Source organism: Meriones unguiculatus, chromosome 5, assembly GCF_030254825.1.
Source record: "Meriones unguiculatus strain TT.TT164.6M chromosome 5, Bangor_MerUng_6.1, whole genome shotgun sequence".
In the NCBI taxonomy this organism is placed as follows: Eukaryota; Metazoa; Chordata; class Mammalia; order Rodentia; family Muridae; genus Meriones; species Meriones unguiculatus.
The window spans coordinates 128,198,510-128,220,617 of NC_083353.1; the positions used below are offsets into that span (position 1 = coordinate 128,198,510).

General features: G+C 43.3%; 1 protein-coding gene across 2 annotated transcripts; it reads right to left on the minus strand.

Moving 5' to 3' along the window:
* Positions 1-1,459: 1,459 nt before the first annotated feature.
* Positions 1,460-8,244, minus strand: Kcnj8 (potassium inwardly rectifying channel subfamily J member 8). Of its 2 annotated transcripts, none has more exons than XM_021656499.2 (3): positions 7,921-8,244; positions 6,649-7,091; positions 1,460-3,084 (listed from the first exon to the last, which is right to left on the minus strand). In XM_021656499.2, the coding sequence occupies exons 2-3, from the start codon at positions 7,020-7,022 to the stop codon at positions 2,184-2,186; spliced, it is 1,275 nt and encodes a 424-aa protein (XP_021512174.1). In that variant the 5' UTR covers positions 7,023-7,091; positions 7,921-8,244; the 3' UTR covers positions 1,460-2,183. The 2 variants fall into 2 exon arrangements, with proteins under 2 accessions (XP_021512174.1, XP_060240406.1); XM_060384423.1 differs by lacking the exon at positions 7,921-8,244 and adding an exon at positions 7,627-7,779.
* Positions 8,245-22,108: the final 13,864 nt, after the last annotated feature.

Genomic DNA, 22,108 nt, shown 5'->3' on the forward strand with positions numbered 1-22,108 from the left:
TGTTTTGTGATCATTTGCTTAATGCACTGTTGCTATCTAAATAACATCACATCCTCAGCCATGACTTGATGTAGAGAACCATATCAGACCTTCCATTGACTCCCCATCAATGCGGTGGCCATCTTTGGTATCCAACAATGACCAGTGGCCAGAAGAACTGTCAGTGTTCTGTTTCTAGGATGTTCTGAGTCACCTGGACCCAGAAGTCTTATGTCATGACCTCGATGACCGTGTACAGCATTTCCTGTTTGCAGCCTGTGGCCTTTCGGGAACACTACGCTTTCCCTGAAGAGCAGGCAGCATCGTACTTGTTCCTGCGGCCAATGTGGCCACTGCTTGCTGGGTTTGGTTAGCTGCCTCGGGACATCAACAAGACAAACATCCCCCAGAATGGCTGCAGAATCTGCTGTTAGGCTGTCTTAACAAAACGGATCATCTTCCGTGATGAAATGTCTGACTATCTCAACAACTGGCAGACCCACGTCCTGTACACCATGTGAGAGGCAGGCCTTATGGGCTAGGAAGGAGGTCATACAGAGAAACAGTTACATTCCGGATGTCTTCATAATGTGGAGCCAAGTTATTCGCTAGTGAATGGTATAGAAGGTATGAAAAAGGCACCAAGTATGACCGGCAGGAATTGGTCTGAATGACTGGAAAACTGGAGAGAAGGATGGGGTTTGAGTGGGAACCAAATCCAGGGCTTTGTACATGCTACATAAGCACTCCACCAACTGTGCTACCCTCCTACACCCAGAGCTTTGGCTTCTAAAGACATCATAGCAGGTTTTGAGTATTTTATTAAACAAGCAAGCAGAGCTTCAAACACCTGGTTGATCTATGAGTCTAGAGTTCCATGTCAGAACAGTTTTAGGAATAATTAACTCAACCTGGCAGTTGCTGGTTAGAACTGTCTTTCATGGTTAGATTTGAGCATATTCATGATGACCCATGCAGTTCAATGGCTCATATAAGAAACATCTTCAAGCCCCAAACTCTGAATAAAAAGCTACACAGCTGCCCAGCTTCCGGGTTTTACTTCATCACACACTCTCTTAACCCCAGATGTCTCTCTACTTTTCTCTTACTTGAAGATGCAGGAGCTAAGGATGATGAAATCGTGCTTTGAAAGAACTCATCTTAGCCAAGTAACATAAGCTCACCCATGCAGGCCAGCTGACTCTGACTACAGAGATTACTGAGAAGAAAATAGTTTTAAGACAAGAGGTAGGAGATTCAGAAATTAAGAGTTCATGTTTCCATAACATCTCAAACTCAGAAAGAAAAACCAACAGAACGTTTCAAGCCAAAAATCATATAAACAGCAAAGGAGAAAAGAAGCTGCAGTCCTCTTTGGCCATAGATCTGTGATTGGAGACCTAGAAGACAGTGTTGCCTGAGTTTTTGTGGGCTTTCATTGAGATGATTTGGTGTAAGAGGAATCACAACACTCCATGGCAAATATAAAGGAAATTTTTTTTAATAAAGTATTCAATATAGCTTTCTTTACTTTTCTGCAGACTCTTGCCCATTTCTATCCAACAGACTGTCAAGAGAAGTCAATAGAAAAGATTAGGCGATTGATCTGATTTGAAGCAGCCAGACCTAAGTGGTTTGCTTTAGGCTTCCTACCAAATACAGCATCATAAAAAGGAATAAAGTCGGTATATAAAAGGTACTTAATGTGACTGGATACTTTACCCCGCCTACCAATTCTATCTGCAGTTCTACAGTGAGCAACAGAAACAGAATAGCCAGTGATCGCAACAAGTAGGTATTTCAGATAGACTCCTTCCTTGGCCAGGTTTGGCATTCCAGGTCCAATCCTAAACTGTGTTTCAAAACGGGAGATGTGAATATCTCCCATTTTCTATACAATAACTTTACCATGTCACAGTGACATTTTGTGTGTGAAACAAGTGTGAACCATGAGTCCTCTGCCTTGGGTGTTACTGTTTATTAACAAAGGCAATTTAATTTCTTGAATATGAATAGTTTTCAGTGCATTAAACTATGAATACTGTGTTCCAGCCCTGGCTTGGTGATGAGTCCAGTATTTCAGTCATCTGAACTCAATGAACTGTCTGAGGATTGGGTGTCACCCATCAGAACTCAGTGAGTGGCTGTCTCAGGGCTGTCAGTCCTCGGAGCCCAATGCTGACTGTCCTGGGGCGGTCGTGCAGTCACGACTCTGGCGGGCACTGGTCTCCTTCTGGAGTCATGAACTGTACCTTGGGCACCATGAGGGAAGAGTTATTCCTCCGGATGGAGTTGTTTCTTCTCATGGAGTTGTTTCTTCTCATGGAGTTGCGCTTCCTCAGAGAATTCTGGTGTGACAGTTCACTCTTTTGGAGGGTCTGAATCAGGATGGAAGGCTTCTCATCCAGCTCCCGGGCACTGCATCTCGGGGCAGCCACCTTCACAGTATTACCAAATTTAGAATAGTCCACAGAGTACACTCCCTCCTCCTCGGTCACAATGGACACGAAGCGGTGTCCCCACTGGATCTCCTCTGCAATGTAGGAGGTCCGTGCTTGAGTGGTGATGCCCGTGGTTTCCACCACGCCCTCAAGAATCACTATGACCTCCAGGTCTTGATTGACAAGGTCAGTGGCTGAGATATCGTACAGGGGGCTACGCTTATCGATCACATGGCAGATGATCAAAGGGGCCACTAGGAAGATGTTATTGCTCTCAATGGGATTATCCACTGGAATGTCCAGCTGATGAATAGGCACCACCTCCCCCTCGGGTGTGGTTGTTTTCTTGACCACCTGGATACGCACCGAGGCACTAATGATCATGCTCTTCCTCAGGTCCCCCACCCGGAACATGAAGCACAGCTTGCCGTTGCGGACGGCGATCACAGCGTGGCGGCTGAAAATCAGAGTCTCTGCCCTTCTGTGCGCCTGCGCCGTTTTCATGAAGATGCAGCCCAGCATGACCGCGTTGATGATCAGGCCCACGATGTTCTGCAGAATCAGAACCGTGATGGCCAGAGGGCATTCCTCGGTCATCATTCTCCCTCCGAAGCCAATGGTCACTTGAACCTCGATGGAGAAGAGAAACGCCGACGTGAATGACCTGTGAGGAGGGGTATCGGAAAGAACGCCAGGTCAGAGTGTGCACGGAGGAAAGAGCCAGGAGGAGCCTTGCTTGCCATTGCAGTGATTCTGGAAGGCCTAATTTTAAATACAAGCATCTTCCTTCCCCTCCTCTCCCTCCCGATATCCTCCCTCTACCTTTCCCTCTTCCTGCTCTCCTCCGTTCTCTTTGCACCTCCAGATTTGGGGATACAATTTCGCTAATATTTCCTTACTCATATCGTGTGAAGACATTCATAAAATAAATAATTAAATATAAATCGTAGATATATTTCATTTTTACCAAAGTCTAACATACTTTCTGGAATTTTTTTTATCAGGTAGGTGTTTCTTATTTATCACCTACTCATGTTTAAGCGACCTGAGTCATATGGAAATTACTGAATTATGAGTGAATGTTTTTATTATTTATAATTTCTAAAATTATGGTCATTATCCAGTGGTTAATTGTTCTGTTTCCACAACTTAGCTCAGTGCTAAATCATAGTATGAAATACATGGTCCTAGAACATTAATATTTTAATAAGGAGAGTTTTTCCATTTGGGGAAGAACCATTTCTGACTGATTATCTCATTTAATTTTCCTTGTGACCCAGAGAATGCGGAAACTATTAAAAAGTTTCATGTGTCATTTAGTGAATGACTGTGTCAAGACTGTGTATATGTAAGGACTGTGTCCTTGAGTCCTGTCAGTCTGGCGTGATGTCCTCAAAGAGGCAAAGGGGAGGAGCCGACAGGTGTCAGGATTTTCTTGCGAAGGTTTCTTGGTATGGCTTGGTTTGGTTTTGTGGTTGCGGGTCTCCTCCCAATCTTAGAGAACGAAGAAGGGTTTGGTGGGTCCTTTCTGGATCTGAGTGAGTCGCAGAAAGACTCCTAGGTAATCGTGTTTAATCTCTGGCTAAGAAGAATCACGTTTTGTTATTAGCCAATTACTCCCTTGGCTGCATACCCAGCGTGGCTGTGGCTTCTTCACAGCCCCGATCCCCAGTTCCACACTTCTCTGCTTTCACAGGGGAGGCCACAAGTTAGCAGCCTTTCAAGACATTACCTGTGAGTGCCAGGCACAACGAGGGAGCAAAACACTTGAACTTTGAGCACTCGGTACACACTGCATTTCCACAGGAAGCTGGAGAATGTGCGCGTCCTTACACACCAGCAGCTTCTAAGTGGCCTAGGAAAGTGGCCTTTTATCTCTGTTGTGTCTGAAAAGGATTTGTGCAAAGCTGTAGGAACTGGCTTCTGCCCTACCCCCACACCATGACATATGGACTGAAAACGCTACCTTAATAGGCATGGATCCCAGAAGAGCCTTTATAATGGTTGATATGTTAGAGCATACAGCACCAAGCCTTTATAATGGATGATATGTTAGAGAGGAGCCCAAGGAGGGATTTCCCTCCGCAGTGTGTGTCCATGCCTTGGGAGATGGTTTATGAACTGTGTTTTCATAGTGTTTATTTTTAAATGGAATTTAATTTCTCTATCCAGTATAAGAGCCAATCTTTTCTGGACATATGTCTTGCTAAACAATCTCAAGTGAAAAAAATCATTTGATAGAGACAGGGCTGGGGGAGGGTATCAGCTGGATAATAAGAAAAATTACACGGTTTCTATTTTCTTACTCACATTGGAAAGCTATCTGCACAAAGGAGGAAGTGAACCACCTAAAGTGACAGAAATTAAGCGATGTTGAAAGTACTGGTAGATAGACACTGGAGAAAAAAGTTTCTTGCAAATTTGATCATTTATCTGATACTGAATTTAGAAAAAAAAAGGAAATGCAAATAATTAGATTATCCATGTTTTAAGTTCTCTAGGAAGAGAATAACGCTTTAAGTAAAGCTAAGGAGTGTGATTTGAAAGCTGACAGTGTTATGCTGATAGAGTCAACTTTGCTTCATTGAAATTTTGACATTTCTTAAGGCTCCATACCATCAGGAGTGCATCTAGGAAATCACTATTTTTCAGAACATCTTATTTGAAAAATAAAAAGTAACAAGGGCAATTTTTTAGGAACTAATGAACTATAAATTTCTCTTCATAGAAAACATTCTAGGAAGAATAATCTATCTTGATGATATACGCATATACATTTAAATTTACTAAATGATTTATTTTTCACAGATAGTGACAACAGATCATCTTGAGTAAAATCAGCTTATTTTCAAGGTCATCCTGATCATTTCTCTTATTTCTGTTTGTCAGGATCTCTTGCTTGTTTACTGGAAACCTGTTTGAATATGAACACCCTTCCCGGCCATGTGAATGGCAGTAAGCTGCTCAGAGACACATCGTTACAGTAAGGTATTGGCTTCAGATGCCTTAAACACACTTTAAAGGCAGAGAGGACCTTGTTCTCTGTGTCCCTAGTGCTCTGCTCACCTGGGCTTTTTATTCATCCTGTCACCGAGGCAAAAGTTTGAGAAAAGAAAATTCTGTCTTCCCAGGAGTAAAGCCTGGATCAATTTACTACAGTGCTCTCCCAAAATGAGAGCTGGGATCTGTGTGTGGTCTAAGCCTCTCCCCTTGGCTTTATGGCCTAGCAATTACCTGGCCAACGGAAGAGTGTACAGGGTCCTGAGAAGCTTTGCTTCTGGCCAGGCCATGGCTTCTTTATAGAATTTCAGGGTCACTACAGGTCTCACTCTTAACAGTTTCCTGGCTAGACAATGCTTCCTCGGTTTCTCTGCCTTATGAATTATGTGGACTTGGAATATGGTTCAGAAAATACCCTGGGATTTTCTCCAGTGTTACCACTGTTTTTATGAACATTTTTGCAACTGATATAAATCATGTCTCTGTCCAAAGAAGCAGATTAAAAATTTTTGCCCCACTGCAATATTTGGGGGCCTCTTGGGAATGCAAAAGACAGCCACAGAAACCAAATTCACCTTAGCTGTGTTTGAAACATCCCTAAACGCAGAAGTCAAACTTAGGTAACCTAAAAGCTGTCTTGTTCCTGTTCTATGGAAGCCTTAAGGAGACTTCAGTATGCCCTTGCTGTCCTTCAGCCCCTTCATGAAAACTTGGACTAATTTTCACTAAAAAAAAAACTCTCCTAATTTTTAGAATAAGCTTTAACTTTTTAATTGAAAGCATTCTATCAGGCATGCTAAAAACAATCTCTATAAAAGGGCTTATGTTTTATTTCAATTATTTTATTTTTAGTGTATTTTAAAGTCAAGGACACTTTACATAAAAATATTTCCTGTATTTGCACAATACTTTTGATTGACTGGAGATACATACTGGTGAGCACAAGACATCAGCTTCATGGTGAAAATGAGCGGTGGTTTGGGGGGTCAGGAATACTTGAACCCACCCAACGCCAGCACGAAGAAGCAGCCACACTCAGAGACCCACCCATAAGGCAGCATTTATAAAAATTTTAATGTTCTAGTCTCCGCCCTGCACCCTAAATTTGCTTTTGTTTTTATTTCTAAACTGTCCAATGACAACTGTTTATTTCACAATCGACTACGTGAAAGAGCCTTTTAATTTCTACATGGCTGGCAACCGCTGCCTCACCCCATTTCGTTCTTACCTGACATTAGTTACACAGACGGTAAACTCCGAGCCGCTCTTCTCCAAGGCGCTGTTCTCCATGTAGGCGTGTATGTCGCCGTGTGCGAAGGCCACCAGCCACCACATGATCGCGAAGAGCAGCCAGCTGCAGAGGAAGGACATGGTGAAGATAACCAGGGTGTGGCGCCACTTCAGGTCTACCAAGGTGGTGAAGATGTCCTGCAGGAAGCGACCCTGCTCGCGGATGTTCTTGTGCGCCAGGTTGCAGGCCCCGCTCTTGGCGATGAAGCGGGCTTTGGGGAGGCGGTCGCGGATGCGCGGCTTGCGCAGGTTCTCCGCGGCGATGCGCGCCAGCACATACTCCTCCGGGATGATGCTCTTCCTGGCCAACATCTTCCTGTCACCATAGCCAGGCTATGCACCTGCCCGAACCTGTGGCTCCTTTCCTCCACACTCGTCCTCCTAGACCAGAGAAACGCTTATTAAAAGCTGCCAACCTTCTTTCCTCGTCTCCGGTCCTTGTACAAAGGGATGCTGTTTTCACACACACGAAGCAGCATGCAAAATTAAAGATGCGGTTTAATACAAACGAGAAACTAGCTTGTGTCTGAGGACTAGGATCCCAGAGAAAACTTTTGATCAGAACCGGAGGAATCCTTCCTTCCTTCCTTCCTTCCTTCCTTCCTTCCTTCCTTCCTTCCTTCCTTCCTTTCTTTTCTTATCTCCTTGAGCACTCTTGAGAATGGCCTCAGATATGCAAATCTTAGAGCATTTTCTGTAAATACAGGCTTAAAGAGAACTGTCGTGTGTGGATAAGGATAGCTCACGCTGTCGAGAAAGAAAATTGAAGCCAGCTGGCTTCGCCATCTACTTGCTAAAGTATTCAGATAAAGTAGCAAGGTTAAAAGTGAAGAAGGAAGAATCCTTATTTTTAGTAGCGGAAAAAAAACTTGCTTCCTACTCATTAAGAAAATATTAACTGTAATTAACCAGGTACCAAATGACGCGCTTGCTTTCGAACTTGGATATGAATGACTTTAAATTTGAAGGATTTACGAGATGCGTTTTAAAAGGCAGCCCAGCTCCCCTCCCCTCCCTCTTCTCCCATCATACTACTATATACTGGAAAATAATTTGTAACACAGGGATCAGATGCGCTGCTGAGGGCTGCAATGGAATTCCAGGGCATGAGCCGGGGTTGGGTGCCTCTCTGCTGTTGGCCTTTGAAGTCACCAGCTAGGCTGAGGGCTGGCTTCCCGCTGTTCTCCCCGGGAGGAGCGAGGCAACTTACAGGCTCAGAGCAGCGCGCGCAGCAGCGGCTGGAGCTCCGCGCACCCCTGGGTGTAAGGCGGGCGGGTCCCTGGCTCTCGCATCCCCGGGAACAGGGGCTGCCACAGCCCGGAGGGCAGGTCCAGGGAATGCTGGTCCTCCAGAACTGAGTTAAGATTCTAGAAGGTGCGATCCACGCGAGGAGGAGGGCTGGAGGATGAAGGGTGGGTCTGGCTCTTCCCCTCCCGCTGCGGGGCCTCGGGAGGGCGGGGGAGGAGTTGGTGGGGAGAGATGCTGATGGCGGTGTTCAGCTAGCTCCCCAGCCGCGTAGCTGGGGCCAGACCTCCGAGGGAGCCCGGGAAGGTGGAGGCGGAGGCCGGTCCGGGGGAGGCAGGGAATGGGCCAGGGGGAGGGACCACCGGGGGAGGAGGCGCCCGCGACCCAGCTCGGTTCCCAGTAGCTGCGACTCGGCTGCCAGCCTGACACACACGTCTTTAAAAGGCTCGCTGCTCAGAGAACTTTCCGAGTCCAAGTTCACTGACGCAGAGAGAGTTTAATTTATTTTTTTTTTTAAAGTGTAACCCGGGGAGATCACTGGGTGACTTCAGATGGGATAAAACCAGATGGGGAGAGTGTAGGTGTTCTGGGTAGGGTGAAGAGGCGAGGTGGAGAGGGGTGGGGTCCTCGTCCTGCGGGTGTTGGTCTTTAGAATAGAGAGGGCTGGAGGGCTGAAATTCGTTCAAAAAAGACTTCACCAGCTAAGATCAGTACTCAGGGACTTAAAGGAAGAAAAAGAAGAAAAAAACGAAAGAAAAATAGAGGCTAACAGCAAAACCCCAACAACAGTTCCTTCCAATAGAGTTCACACCGGACTGGACCACTGTCTAAAGCCCTGCACAGCCACAGGGCCATCGGGGAGCAGCCAGAGCGCAGTTTCTGACTTGTGGCCGCCAGCGTCTTCCTCAGGTCCAGATCCTCGGGAAGATAAGGCAGCATTTGCGAACCAGAGAGATTATAAAGTGAACGTCTTTCTATAGCGTTTGAGAAAGAGCCAGGAGGGACAAATGTACTTTCTCCCGCAGGTCAAGTCTCAGTTTTTGGCGCTTGTATAGTGGAAACTTTAATTCTTGGAAATTTTATGTGTTTTCCAAGACTCGGGGGTCGAGAGCATATGCAGTATAAACAACATGTTCATTGACAGGAAAGACCTAAAATTAGTCTTTAATGAAGGAAAATGATGAGTGTTCGGCCCCTTCCTTTTTCCATTGTGGGTACATCTACTTTAACCCCTTGAGGGCTGGAGGGACTGTCCCTTCGGTCGCAATTCTTTCTGTTTCCTTTGCTCTGTGCAGTAATTAGCGATGTAACCTGACAGAAAGCATGTGGGCATCGTTTTGCAGTGAGTCTCCCCTGGAATACAGTTTGTGGTGCAGCTTGTAGTGCAGTTTCTTGTACATTAATTTAACACCAAACACTCCCAGAAGACAAGGTTTCATGTATTTCAAGCTGGTCTCACAAGCTGCTGTGTGGCCTATGATGATCTTGAACTTCTGATCCTTCTGCCTGTACCTTCCAAGTGCTGGGCTCACAGGTGTGAACCGTCATGCCTGGCTTTTGTTTGGTTTTGTTTTTCAGAGCTTGTGCATGCTAGACAAGCACCCGACCAACTGAGCTACACCTCTACTCCTATCTCTTTGTGTGATTTTGCTGTTGTCCTTCAATACAGGATTTTGCTGTGTAACCCAGGCTAGCTTGTAGTTTACTATTATAGCTCCAACAGGCCTCAAATTCAAGGCACTCTTCTTTCCCCAACCTCTTGAGTGCTAGGATTAAAGAATTGGTGAACTATTATGCCTGGTTATTGGACATCTAATTTGTGTTTACATAGCTGGGGATATACAAATACATGCCACGGTTGCTGATCTTAGAGACACTGGTAGAAGAGTGGTGATGTTGCTTAGATCTGACACAATCAAGGGTATGATTAAAATAGGAAAGGAGGGGCTGTAGAGATGGCTCAGGAGTTAAGTCCTTTGTATCCTCTTCCAGAGGACGTAGGTTCAATTCCCAGCACCCACATGGTAGCACACAACCATTTGTCACTTCAGTTCTAAAGGGCTCAACATCTGCAACATCCCACCTCTGCAGGTACCAGGTATGCACCCGGTGCACAGACATACATGTAGGCAAAACACCTATACACAGAAAACAAATAATAAAACTTTTTAAGCATTAAATAAAAAGAAATACAGAAAGTACCATAGGAATTCAGTGAAACAGTGAAGACTGGGATACTAGGGGAATGTTCCTGGATTGCTTGGTAGCCAATCTAGTAGATTAAAAACTAGATCCATCTGGAGCATATTGAAAAGCAGAAAGGCAGAGAAATACAGTCCATAGACAAGCAGCCAGCCATGAAATGTGGGCAAGAGCTTTGGCATAGCAGAAATTAATCTAAGCAGCATACAGGAGGCACCCATAAGCCAGCAGGTAATAGGCTTAAATTCAGGGCTCTGTGGGCAGCCCAGCTTTCTTAACAACCTATTTTCCCACATGGTATCCTCCAGATTCTTTGTAGGCATATGAGCTACAATTTAGGAATAGAGTATGATGGCTGGGTTTCAATGTCAAGTTGACTGGATTTGGAATCACCTAGGAGACATACCCATGGCTGTGTTTGTGAGCCTGTTTCCAGAGAGAATTAGCCAAGGAGGGAAGACTCATCTGGAGCAGTTGGTGTTCTGGCCTGAGCAAGAGAGAAGAGAGGAGAAGGCGAGCTGAGCGCTGGCACTGCCTACTCTGCTACAGGTGCAGTGGGACCAGCGGCCTTGCACTCTTGCTGCCATGCCTTCCCCACCATCATGGGCTGTGCCTCCTAAACCGTGATCCCAGACCAACCCTTCCTTCCACATCCCAGCAACAAGAGGAAGAACGAATACAGAGAGGTTCTTGACTTTCTTACTCTACAGGATTAAAGCTTGTCAGGTGCTTTCAGACAAGGGAGGGGAGACAAGCTGATGACCTGCTCAATTGTCTGTTGCTATGGTTACCAAATGAGGACTGGTGAGCCCTGGAAATGACTTCTGAGATGCAGGGTGTGGCTTTGTGTCTGATGATTCTGACTTGACTTGACTTGTGAGTTTTCAACTCTTAGACTTCAATATTTGGAAAATCTCCCAAATGAGAATTGGAGCACTCACGTCAGCAGCAGGATGATGCTTGGTCTATTTTCTTGCTGCTTTATTTGTGTCCTCAGCTAATCCACTTGGGAACATATTGCTTTGGAATCAGCTTAATAAAACATTGCATAAACTAATAATCAAAACAACATGTTATCAACTCACTTTCAGAGTGCTGGCATCAAGTGTGCATGACAGGATCTGTTTCAGGGACTTCAGAATGTATTTCTTTTTGGGTTAGGTGTGTGCGTACACACATATATAAGTATTTCTCTTTTTTTTGGTTAGGTCATTTACCTTGTCAAAGAGATCCATCAGAATTGCAAATTAAAAGAATTTATCTCCAGCTTGTACACTCAACTCAAGTATACCAACTCAAAAGGTAGTCTGAGTCAGATAACCATGATTGAGGAGGTGGATTTAATGATAATCAATACCTTTTATTTGCATCTAGATAAAGCAAACTCTGTTCTCAGAGGCAAGTGAGGAAACTTTCATCTGTCAAGAAGAAAAGAAATAAAGCTTATGAACAATAAGCCAGGGTCCATCAGTACATAGTGGCCTTGCAAGTAAGAAGACCAAAATCAATCCCCAGAACTCAAGTAAAAAGAAAAAGAAAAACAAAACAAAACAAAAAACAAAAAACCGGGGTGTGGTGGCACATTGATAACTACAGTGATGGAGAGGTAGAGGCTGGGAGAAGCCAGCTACCCTCCTCTGCCCTAACCTGAGAACTTCAGGCCAGTGAGGGAGCGATTCAGCATACTGGGGGATGAGCACCCAAGGACTCTTGTGAAGGCTTCATGCAGGAACTCGCTTGCCATGCTTAAAGACCCCAACGATGGCAGTGTAGTTAATAGAGAAGGAGAAGGACAGGGAAGGCAGAAGCAGGACTCAGCATTGGGCCATCCCTCCTTTCACTTACCTAGTAAATACAGACTGAGTGTCTGCCAGGGGCTAGGCTGTGACAACCAGTGACAAAATGAGAAGCAAGTTATTTCCTCATGTTGAGCATAAGTTTAGAGCATAGTAAAATGTCCCGCCTAAGCTGGCAGGGGTGGCAAGTGGAAAGCTGGGTCAAGCTCACACTCTGTTCTCATGTCCAGCGCTTTTCCCAATGAGCAGTCTTTCTGAGGGATGCTTTTCTAGCCATGGTCCAGCTACACGAAAAGTGCCTTGGTGATGTGGTTTTATGCCCTTCTGAGGTTTTGTTGGGCAATGATAAAACAAGAATTAAAATTTCTGGTCACAAATTAAAATGTCCCTAATGAGAAGGTATAAACTCTTTCAATAAGATGGAACAAAACACGTTATCTCGGATATGCGAGAAGCCTCAGACTTGTGAGGAGGGGGCTGTGGTTCGGATACAGTCTGAATGTGTCCTGAAAGAGTTCCTGGGCCAAAACCCAGTCTCGAGTGACAGTGTGAGAGATAGTGAAACACTTTGCGTGTGTGTGTGTGTGTTATATGTATGTACACACACGTGGACAGATCACATGTACATGTCTATGCACATATGTGGACCTCAGAAGTTAATTCAGGTGTTGTTCCTCAGATTCAGCTCACCTTCTTACTTTGCAAATCATCTCTCATTGGTCTGGAGCAAACCAACCAGGAGAGACCTGACTAATGAAGCTCAAGGGTCCTCCGGCCATCAGCCTGGCTTTTTACCTAGGCACTGAGGCTCCAAACACAAGGCCTCAACTCTGCATTGCAGCTTCAAGGGCTGAGTCACCTCCCTAGCCTCTGGGATGATGGAAGTTTTAAGAGGTGAGTAAATCATGAAGGCATGGTCCTCAGAAGACATTAATGCTGGTCATTTTTCTTAAACCTTTTATGAGTATGTATTCATTGTTTGAAGAGATGTGTTTCACAATGGCATTTTCTCTCAAGTATATCATGAACTTTGACCACAATACCCTCTCCCTACACCCCTATCCTCTGGGAGAGAGAAAAAGCAGTATTTATTTCTCTGGATCTGTTTTGTTTCACTCAGTATGATGACCTCCAGTTCCATCCACTTTTTACACGTGAAACAACACCATTCTTTTACTATTTTGCATGTGTGTGTGTGGGGGGGGGTATAGCATCCATGCTATGGCATGAGTATGAAAATCCGAGGAAAGCTTTGAGGGACTTTCCACCACGTGGATCTGAGGATTGAATTCATGCCATCGTGTCTGAGGACAGGCACCCTTTCCTGATGAGCCACCTCACTGTCCTAGTCTGTTCTCTTCATGTCTGAATAAAATTTCACTTTCTATGTGCACTACACTCATTCCTCTGCTAACAGACACAAGGCTGATCTTGAGGAGTGAATTAGTTCCCAAGAGAGGAGGTTAGTATGTCTATTAACTGACTTCATGTTCCATGTGATCTCTTGGCACCTGATGCTCCAATCCTTGAGTTTCGCTTTAGAGACGAAGACAGCATGCATACTCAATCTTGCCCTTTCAGTCCCAAAACCAAATAAAGCTAAAGACACCTCCTTTCTTTATAAGGTATATGACCTCTGTGTTTTGCTATAGGAACAGAAGAAGATGGACATATTCAAAGGCAGGACAAGTTATCCTGTATACAGTGGCTAGGACAGTGCCTGCCTTGTGATATGTATTTATTATGAACTCTGACTAATATGTGAAGATTGGTTTTGACCAAGACATCAGTGCAAAAGGTGAGCATAGGAAGGTAGGGATTCCTTTACTTATGTAGCTCTCTTTCAAAGCTAAGGCTAAGAAAATAAGGGACTCCATATTGTCATTATCGGAGCCGAGTGTTAATTTTGAGACCTTACCAACCTTAAGACTATGGTATGTAATCAATAGTTGTACTGATGATGTCTCCTCAGCTAATATCAGATACTGAAAGGGAACCAGCCAAAATATTAGTACTACAATATTAGTACTACTAGAGAGCTCAGACATCACTATACTTGTTTTACTGAAATCGTGAGCGTCACCAAGAGGAAAGCAGCTCCTTTAACAAGAAGACAGTATCTGTGAGCATTTTCTACACTAAAGCTGTAAAATGGTGGTTCTAAATAAAGCTGGCATCCCCCACTCCAAGAAATGAGGAGTAGATGCTGTTAGCTGTTGGTCCAGGGACTGGGTATTGAGAGAGGGGAGGGAAGAGAGGGACAGATAGACTGGGTGAGAGAGACAGAGACAGAGAGAGAAGGGGGGGTGTGAGCCCAGCCTTTGCTCCACAGTGGTAGAAGCACTTAGGAAGAGATTTCCTTCTCTATTTTGTGCTTTCAGAGGTCCCTGTATTTTGTAAATCCAGTGACTCTTGCAGAGCTTGGAAAACAAAAACAAAAACAAAACAACAACAACAAAAACCTGACATTTCCCAGAACTCCTTGTTGAGTGTCTGCCACCTTTCAAAAAAATGCCAACCACAGAAGGCTTACAAAATTGAAAATTTTTAGTTGTTTCTCGTAGTATTTCCCCCCCAACCTGATTCCTCCTGTTCCCAGCCACACCTGCCACAGTCCACCTGTGAAATCTCCTGTTTCCCTTTCTCCAGGAGATCCTCTTGCCTTCCCTTAAACCTCCCTGGTGAGTTAGCCTCTCTTGGTCTGTGGGCTGTAGCATGATCATCCTTTACAGCTAGTATCCACATACCATGTTTGTTTTTCTGGGTCTAGGTTACCTTATTCAGAATGATTCCTTTTTTTCTTGTTCCGTCCACTTGCCTGCAAATTTCATCATGTTATTGTTTTTAACAGCTGAATAACACTCCATTGTGTAAATGTACCACATTTTCTTTATCCATTGTTTCTGGCTGTTGTGAATAAAGCTGCTATGAACATAATTGAACAGGTATCCTTGTCATAGAATAGAGTGTCCTTTGGGTATATGCTCAGGAGTGGTATAGCTTAGTCTGGAGGTAGATTGATTTCCTATTTTCTAAGAAACTGTCATATGGACTTCCAAAGAGGCTGTACATGTTTGCACTCCCACCAGCAATGGAAGCGTGTTCCCTTTGCTGCCAATCTTTGCCAGCATGAGCTGTCACTTGTCTTTTTGACCTTAGCCATTCTTTTTTTTAATTTTTAAATTTTTATTTTATTTTTAAAATTTATTTATTTTTTATTAATTACAGTTTATTCACTTTGTATCCCAACAGTAGCCTCCTCCCTCATCCCCTCCCAACCCTACCTGCCCTCCCTCATCTCCTCCCATGCACCTCTCCCAGTCCAATCATAGGGGAGGTCCTCCTCCCCTTCCCTCTGACCCTAGCCTATCAGGTTTCATCAGGACTGGCTGCAGTGTCTTCCTCTGTGGCTTGGTAAGGCTGCTCCCCCTCAGGGGGAGATGATCAAAGAGCCAGCCTCTGAGTTCATGTCAGAGACAGTACCTGTTCCCATTACTAGGGAACCCACTTGGATACTGAGCTGCCATGGTCTACATCTGTGCAGCGGTTCTAGAGGTTCTAGGTTATCTTCATGAATGGTCCTTGGTTATAGTATCAGTGTCAGAAAAGATCCCTGTGGCCATATTTTTTTTCTCTCCTTGTGGAGCTCCTGTCCTCTTTAGGTCTTTTTATCTCCCCCCCCCCTTTTTTTTTTAATAAGATTCCCTTCATTCTGCCCAAAGTTTGGCTATGAGTCTCAGCCTCTACTTTGATACCCTGAAGGGTAGAGTCTTTCAGAGGCCCTCTGCGTTAGGCTCCTGTCCTGTTCCATTTTCTCCCTCTTCCCATGTCCATCCCATTTGCCTTTCTGAATGAGGATTCATCATCTTACCCAGGGTCCTCCTTCTTGCTTAGCTTCTTTAGATATACAGATTTTAGTATGTTTATCCTATATTATATGTCTAATATCCACTTATAAGTGAGTATACACCATGAATGTTTCTCTGCTTCTGGGATACCTCACTCAGGATGATCTTCTCTAGTTTCCACCATTTGTGTGTAAATTTCATGATTCCTTTTTTTTTTTTTCTGGGTAATATTCCATTGTGTAAATGTACCACAATTTCTGTATCCATTCCTCAACTGAAGAATATCTAGGGTGCTTCCAGATTCTGGTTATTACAAATAAAGCTGATATGAACATGGTTGAGCAAATGTCCTTGTTGTATACTTGAGCATGTTTTAGACATATGCCTAGGAGTGATATAGCTGGATCTTGAGGAAGCACTATTTCTAATTGTCTAAGAAAGTGCCAGATTGATTTCCAAAGTGTTTGCATAAATTTACATTCCCACCAGCAATAGAGGAGGGTTCTCCTTTCTCTGCATCACAGTTTCCTCTTTGGCAAAATGCACAAAGAATTTAGCAGTGACTACACATCTATCTATCACCAAAACTATGGCTTAGACAAAGCATGTTTAATTTGGTATTCTTTATTTTTGTTTCTTTGCTTCTAATGCAATTTATTATTAGTTTTAACCAATGATAAGTATAACAGAGGTGACTAGTATGGTTTTCTACTTCTGATTTTAGTAAAACTTTGCAGAGCAAAAAACCTTATATTTTGACATAGTGTGTTTTATGTGTCTTTAGTTTAATCAGTGATGGAGAGTGAACTAAATTATACAAAATTCACATGTTTCAATGACTCTCCTTTTGGTCGGTTAACACAGTCAAGTAAATTACTAGATTAAGCATGTTGAGCTATTTTTACACTCCTGAGATAGATTCCATTTTCTTAAGATGAATGGTTATTTAATGTGTTCCATTATCTTTTCTAAACAATTGCTGTTTTTGAAGACTCGCAGTGTGCTGCCTGCGCCCGCCTCCTTCATGCTGAAATTAAAGTGTGTACCACGCCTACGTCATCACAGCTTTTTAAATGTGGGTTCCAGTGATCAGACTCAGGTCCTTGTCATTGAGAGGCAAGCATTTTACCCATGGAGCCATCTTCCCTGCCTGTTCTCCAACCATCTCCCTAGCTGTCAACCCTTTGGATCTCCTGATGACACCCCATTTAAGAGCTCCTCATTTTATTCTGTGTCTCCCAGATGTTCTTGTACATTTTCTGTATGTTCCATGCTGCGTTCTGGGTGAATTTCCAATGGAAAGAACTGGAAAGCATTACACAAGCTTCAGTGCTGTTTGGTCTATCCACAGTTTTTAAAATTATAATTGGTCTATGTTTTTTACTTTCTAAAATTTTGTGTATTTTAAATTAATTTTCTGTTTGTATTCATTCTGAAGTGAAGCTGCGTCCGTGGACAGGCTGCTCTCAGGAGGAGGACTCCTGGTTGTGCACCACCACACCTAGCTGCATTTGTGCATTCTTTCCAAGCTCCTGTCTTAGGCTAGAGAGCTGGCTCTGCAGCTAGGAGAACTTCTGGATCTTCCAGAAGGACCCTTTTGATTGCCAGCACCTGAGTCAGGAAACATCAGCCCTGTTAGCCCCACACCTCTGGCCTCCAAGAGCACGGGCACTCATGTGCGTGTACACACACACACACACACACACACACACACACACAATCTGAAAATAAATATTTAACCAAAAGGACCTGTCTACAACCATGCAACTCCACAGAGATGTGGTACGTGTTTTCATCCTTGAACACATCTGGCTCTTCTTGACTATAACCCTACCATGCCCGAGCTTGTCTTCATGGTTCTTCCTCCATCTGCTTAACCTGTTTAGCTATGGACACACAGCATGATATAAACATGCGTGTAGCCTTGGTGAACTCCCAGATCTCTGAATAGGCTGTGATATTTCCTATCCTTTTGCTGATACCTTTGCCCATGTCATGCAGTGAGCCAGTTTCTTGGTTGGTAGTTGTTTTTGCTCATGTTCCTGGAGAAATATGTTGAGCAAGCTTTTATAAACTCATCAACAAACACACATCCTTTAAAATCCCTGACAGACTATTATTTTTGTTAACTCTTGTGGTAATATTCTCATCTATTTATGTATTTTTATTACTTGAGAATTTCATAGAGGATATTTTGATCATATTCATCCCTCTTCTCTACATCCTGTTTTGGCTGGCTTGAGCTTGCACACATCTTGTGCGTTCTGTCACAAGCACCGTGACTTTCTTTATATATACGGCAGCCCTATTGTGTCCGAAAAACATTGCGTTAAAATAGCTACATTTTAAAAATATGTGTTTTTTATTTATTCACTTGACATCCAGATTGTAGCCCCCTCTTCTCTCTCCTCCCAGTTTCTCACTCCCACCCCACTGTTACATTTTTAAATTTTTCATTCTAGGTTATTAATTTTCTTAAACAGTTTAAATTTGAATGTGTGATGAGTTTTTATCCTCTTTAATTTCATAAGTGATCTACAATGTGACACATTGTAACACATTGATATTGTTTGTTGTTAGCAAAACCTCTGGGGTAATTCTGGAGTTACAACTCTACAATTTCTCATCTTGAATACATGATTTCACCATTGCAGAATTGGAATACCAATACATTTTTTAAAGGGAAATTGATCTTGTGATTAAAAACAAAACAAACAAACAAAGAACCATGTAGTATCCATAAGCTGTGGTATTTGCCCTGAATTCTAGTTACTAATATTTCATAGTGGAGTGCATTTTGTAATCATGTTGTCATTTTATCTTCATTTGTGGTGACAAATCTCAGTCCAGCATGGAAGCAGTTTGTTATGCGCTTGAGTTTTTTCCTTTTGCAAATAAAGAAACAGGAACTGACTTAACTGATAAGTGTACACGTCCACTAAGTGATGGGCACCAAGTGTCATACGGCCCAGTCTTCTAATTTCCTCCAGCTCCTTGTTAATAGTATCCTAAATAGAGTCACAGTTATTCTTTTATTGTGTACCATCTACAAGATACATTACCTATTCTCAAAAGACATTAACTCACCAATCTAGTCTTCAGTGAATTCCATGGTTAAGAATACAGCCTTGACAGTTCAGTGTCCAAGGGGAACAGGGACTGCCTCTGACAGGAACTGATTGGCCTGCTCTTTGACCACCTCCCCCTGAAGGGGGAGCAGCTTTACCAGGCTACAGAGGAAGACAATGCAGCCACTCCTGAAGAGACTTGATAGCCGAGGATCAGAAGGAAGGGGAGGAGGACCTCCCCCATCAGTGGACTTGGGGAGGGGCATGGGTGGAGAAGGGAGAGAGAGGATAGGATTGGGAGGGGAGGAGAGAGGGAGCTACAGGGGAGATACAAAGTGAGTAAACTGTAATTAATAAAAATAAAAAAAATAAAAAAGAATACCGCCTTGAGGTCAGATTGTTTGAATTTGCCTCCCAGTTCCACTGAAGCTCAAGCAAGTTGGTTTCACTGATCCTCAGTTAGAAAGGGGATAAACATTTTTACTTCACATATTTTGTTTTTAAAGATTAAATTAGATCATACTTACAAGGTTCGTATCATAGATACTCAGTATTTGTCAACCTTGTAACAAAAATAAAAAGGGATGGTTTTCTCATATGTATTCTATTAATATGTGAACTGATGTCATATTATTCTTTTGTCTTCATCCCCTATGATTTTCTTTCTTTCATGTTGTTTGATATGAGATGGTACCAGACATTACAGAGGTTATATAATATTTAAGCTATAAATCATTATTTCATCTCTATGTTTTATTGGCAGGCATAGCTGAGCTTTATTAAAATACCATTTAAGCCAAGAATTCTTCATGAAATATTAAGCTTGCTAATTTCCCCCCTACATTGTTGGACAGAGGCCTAGATGCCTTGTGTTCCCAATGTACTATTTTATCACATTGTCGATGATCTAGAAGCTCAGTAAAGTGGGAATGAAAGGGACACTCCCATTATCACCCCAAGTCCTCATGTTTCCACCATTATCTCTTTCTTTTGCCGAGGACACAGACATGCAATGTTTGGGTTAACTGCTTGGCACTTTCGAGTGTCTTGGATTGAAGGTCGTTGGGTGAAATGAAGAACGTGTAAAGTATTCGGTTAGAAACCCTAACACGTGAGTGGGCGCAGCTCTACCTGCTTGCTTGAATCCTCATGAATGTCTCATGTGGACTATGTGGCAGAAACTCATTTCTATGGGAAAGGGAAACTTGGGCTTAGAAACCAGTATCTGGCAGGGATTCCTTATGGAAGATTTTTGTTTTGATTTCTTGTTTTCAAAGGAAAACACACCCTTCTTTAGATTTTTCTTCCAGCTGTGACAGAAGTAGGCTGGGAGATCTTGGAACAAAAGTCAGTCAGCTTATTTGATCATGTGTGCTAGGCAGAACAGGGAAGATTTTTTTTCTCTCTTAAATATTCCTTCTCCCAAAGTAGAAAGTAGTCATTAGCCAGGATGGTGCATCAGCGGCCAGCACGGTCCATCAGGGGTCAGCACAGAGCGTCATATTCCTCTTAAAACTGCTGTTTATGATTTGGGTTTTCAGAGATCACTGTTTGTCATGTCACCCCTAATTTCTGTAAAGTTCTCCTCAGCACAAAACTTTACATCATGAAAGAAGAGATTTATTTTCTTTTTAATTAAGTGCACACATGTGTGGCAGGAAAGAGTATGTGCACATGTGAGCACAGGTTCCCACAGAGGCCAGAAGAGCAAGTCAGATTCCCTGGAGCTGTGATTACAGGTGGTGGTGAGACATTCCACATGAGTGTTGGGAACTGAACTTGGGTATCTTAACCACTGAGCCATCCCTTCAATCCCAGACTTCACTTCCGATTCATTTGTCCCCAGTTTTGACCTCAGAGGCAGATTTTGTCCTAGGCACATAGAAGAGATGCTGGAGTAAGCTAACCTACTCACTTGCCTGATCCTTTAGGCACAAAACTTGAGAAACAGAGGTGGCTGTAAGTCTGGAAGCTAGAGAACTGTCTGTCAAATCATTCCTAAAGGCTGCTTGGAAAGTGAAAAAAAATACGGAAATTGTTCATAAAGTCTATGTGCAAGGCAAAAAGGCAGCAGAAATGGTTATGTAAACGAAAGAAAATAAAAACCCAGAGACAGTGGAAAGTAGGAAGAGGCCTGTCCCCACCCTGAGCTCTAGATATGTCCTGACCACCAATCTCCCTGAGCCCTGACTTCACCCAGTCCCACTATTGACTGACATGGCTCCCCTGACATTTGCTCTTTGAGAAACGGAATATTGGTGACCACAGTGTGGATGGACAGTAGAAGTTTGCTGCAGGACTTATAATAAGAGGTGGCTTAAATCCACGTAGGAAGCATGTAGTGTGAAAATGTCAACATATAAACATATTTGGAGAACAAAATATGACAGTGGAAAATGTATATGGCATGGGGAAGTATGTTTGGAACTCGAACTCAGCAGAATCACAAGCAAGCGATTTGATAGCTACTTCAGAATGCACACATTGCATTCTCACGAAAACATTCATGCTTAGAATTACCATTGCTGCCTAAAAGACAAATCAAAAGAAAATGATGCTGGGAGTCCTGCCTGTCTCCCCAGATGAGATTCAAAACAAGATTGTGTCAGTAAGGACTAAAACAATGCAGCCCATGACACAGAGGAGTGTCTGAGTAATTTGGGGTAAAGTGACGTCAGCGACAAAGAGAAACAAGCATAGCCAGGCACACATATTAACTCAGCACTTGGAAGGCTGAGTCCAAGGACAGCCTCAGCTAAACAGCGAGAGAGTGGGGAGGGAGGCAAGGCAGGCTGAGGTGAATTAACCCAAACTTCGCCAATTATAAGTCTCATCTGAGGCACTTGCTGGAAACACATGAAATCTCTTCCATGGTGAGTTTGATCCAAGCGAACCTACCAATGCTTAATAAATCAATGGTATCAACAACCTGCAGTTACTGAAGAAGAAAACTGAATTAAGTTTCAGGTGACCCTTTTAGCTGGTGTTTCTTCTGCTAACAGGTGCCATGTAGTTTTGGACAATAGGTCAATATAAAACCTAGTTCTATAATCACAGAATCCAAAGACTACTAGAAAATAAGGAACAAGGGGTAAATTAGAAGACAATCACATGCATCAGTCAACAAACTTTGGGAAAAAGTCCAGTCACAGAAAGACTTAGTTCAAGGTGTTTAAAAGGAGGGGGAGAGGAGAGGGAGGGGAGGGGGAGGAGGAAGTGAGGTAACAGTAGCGACAATG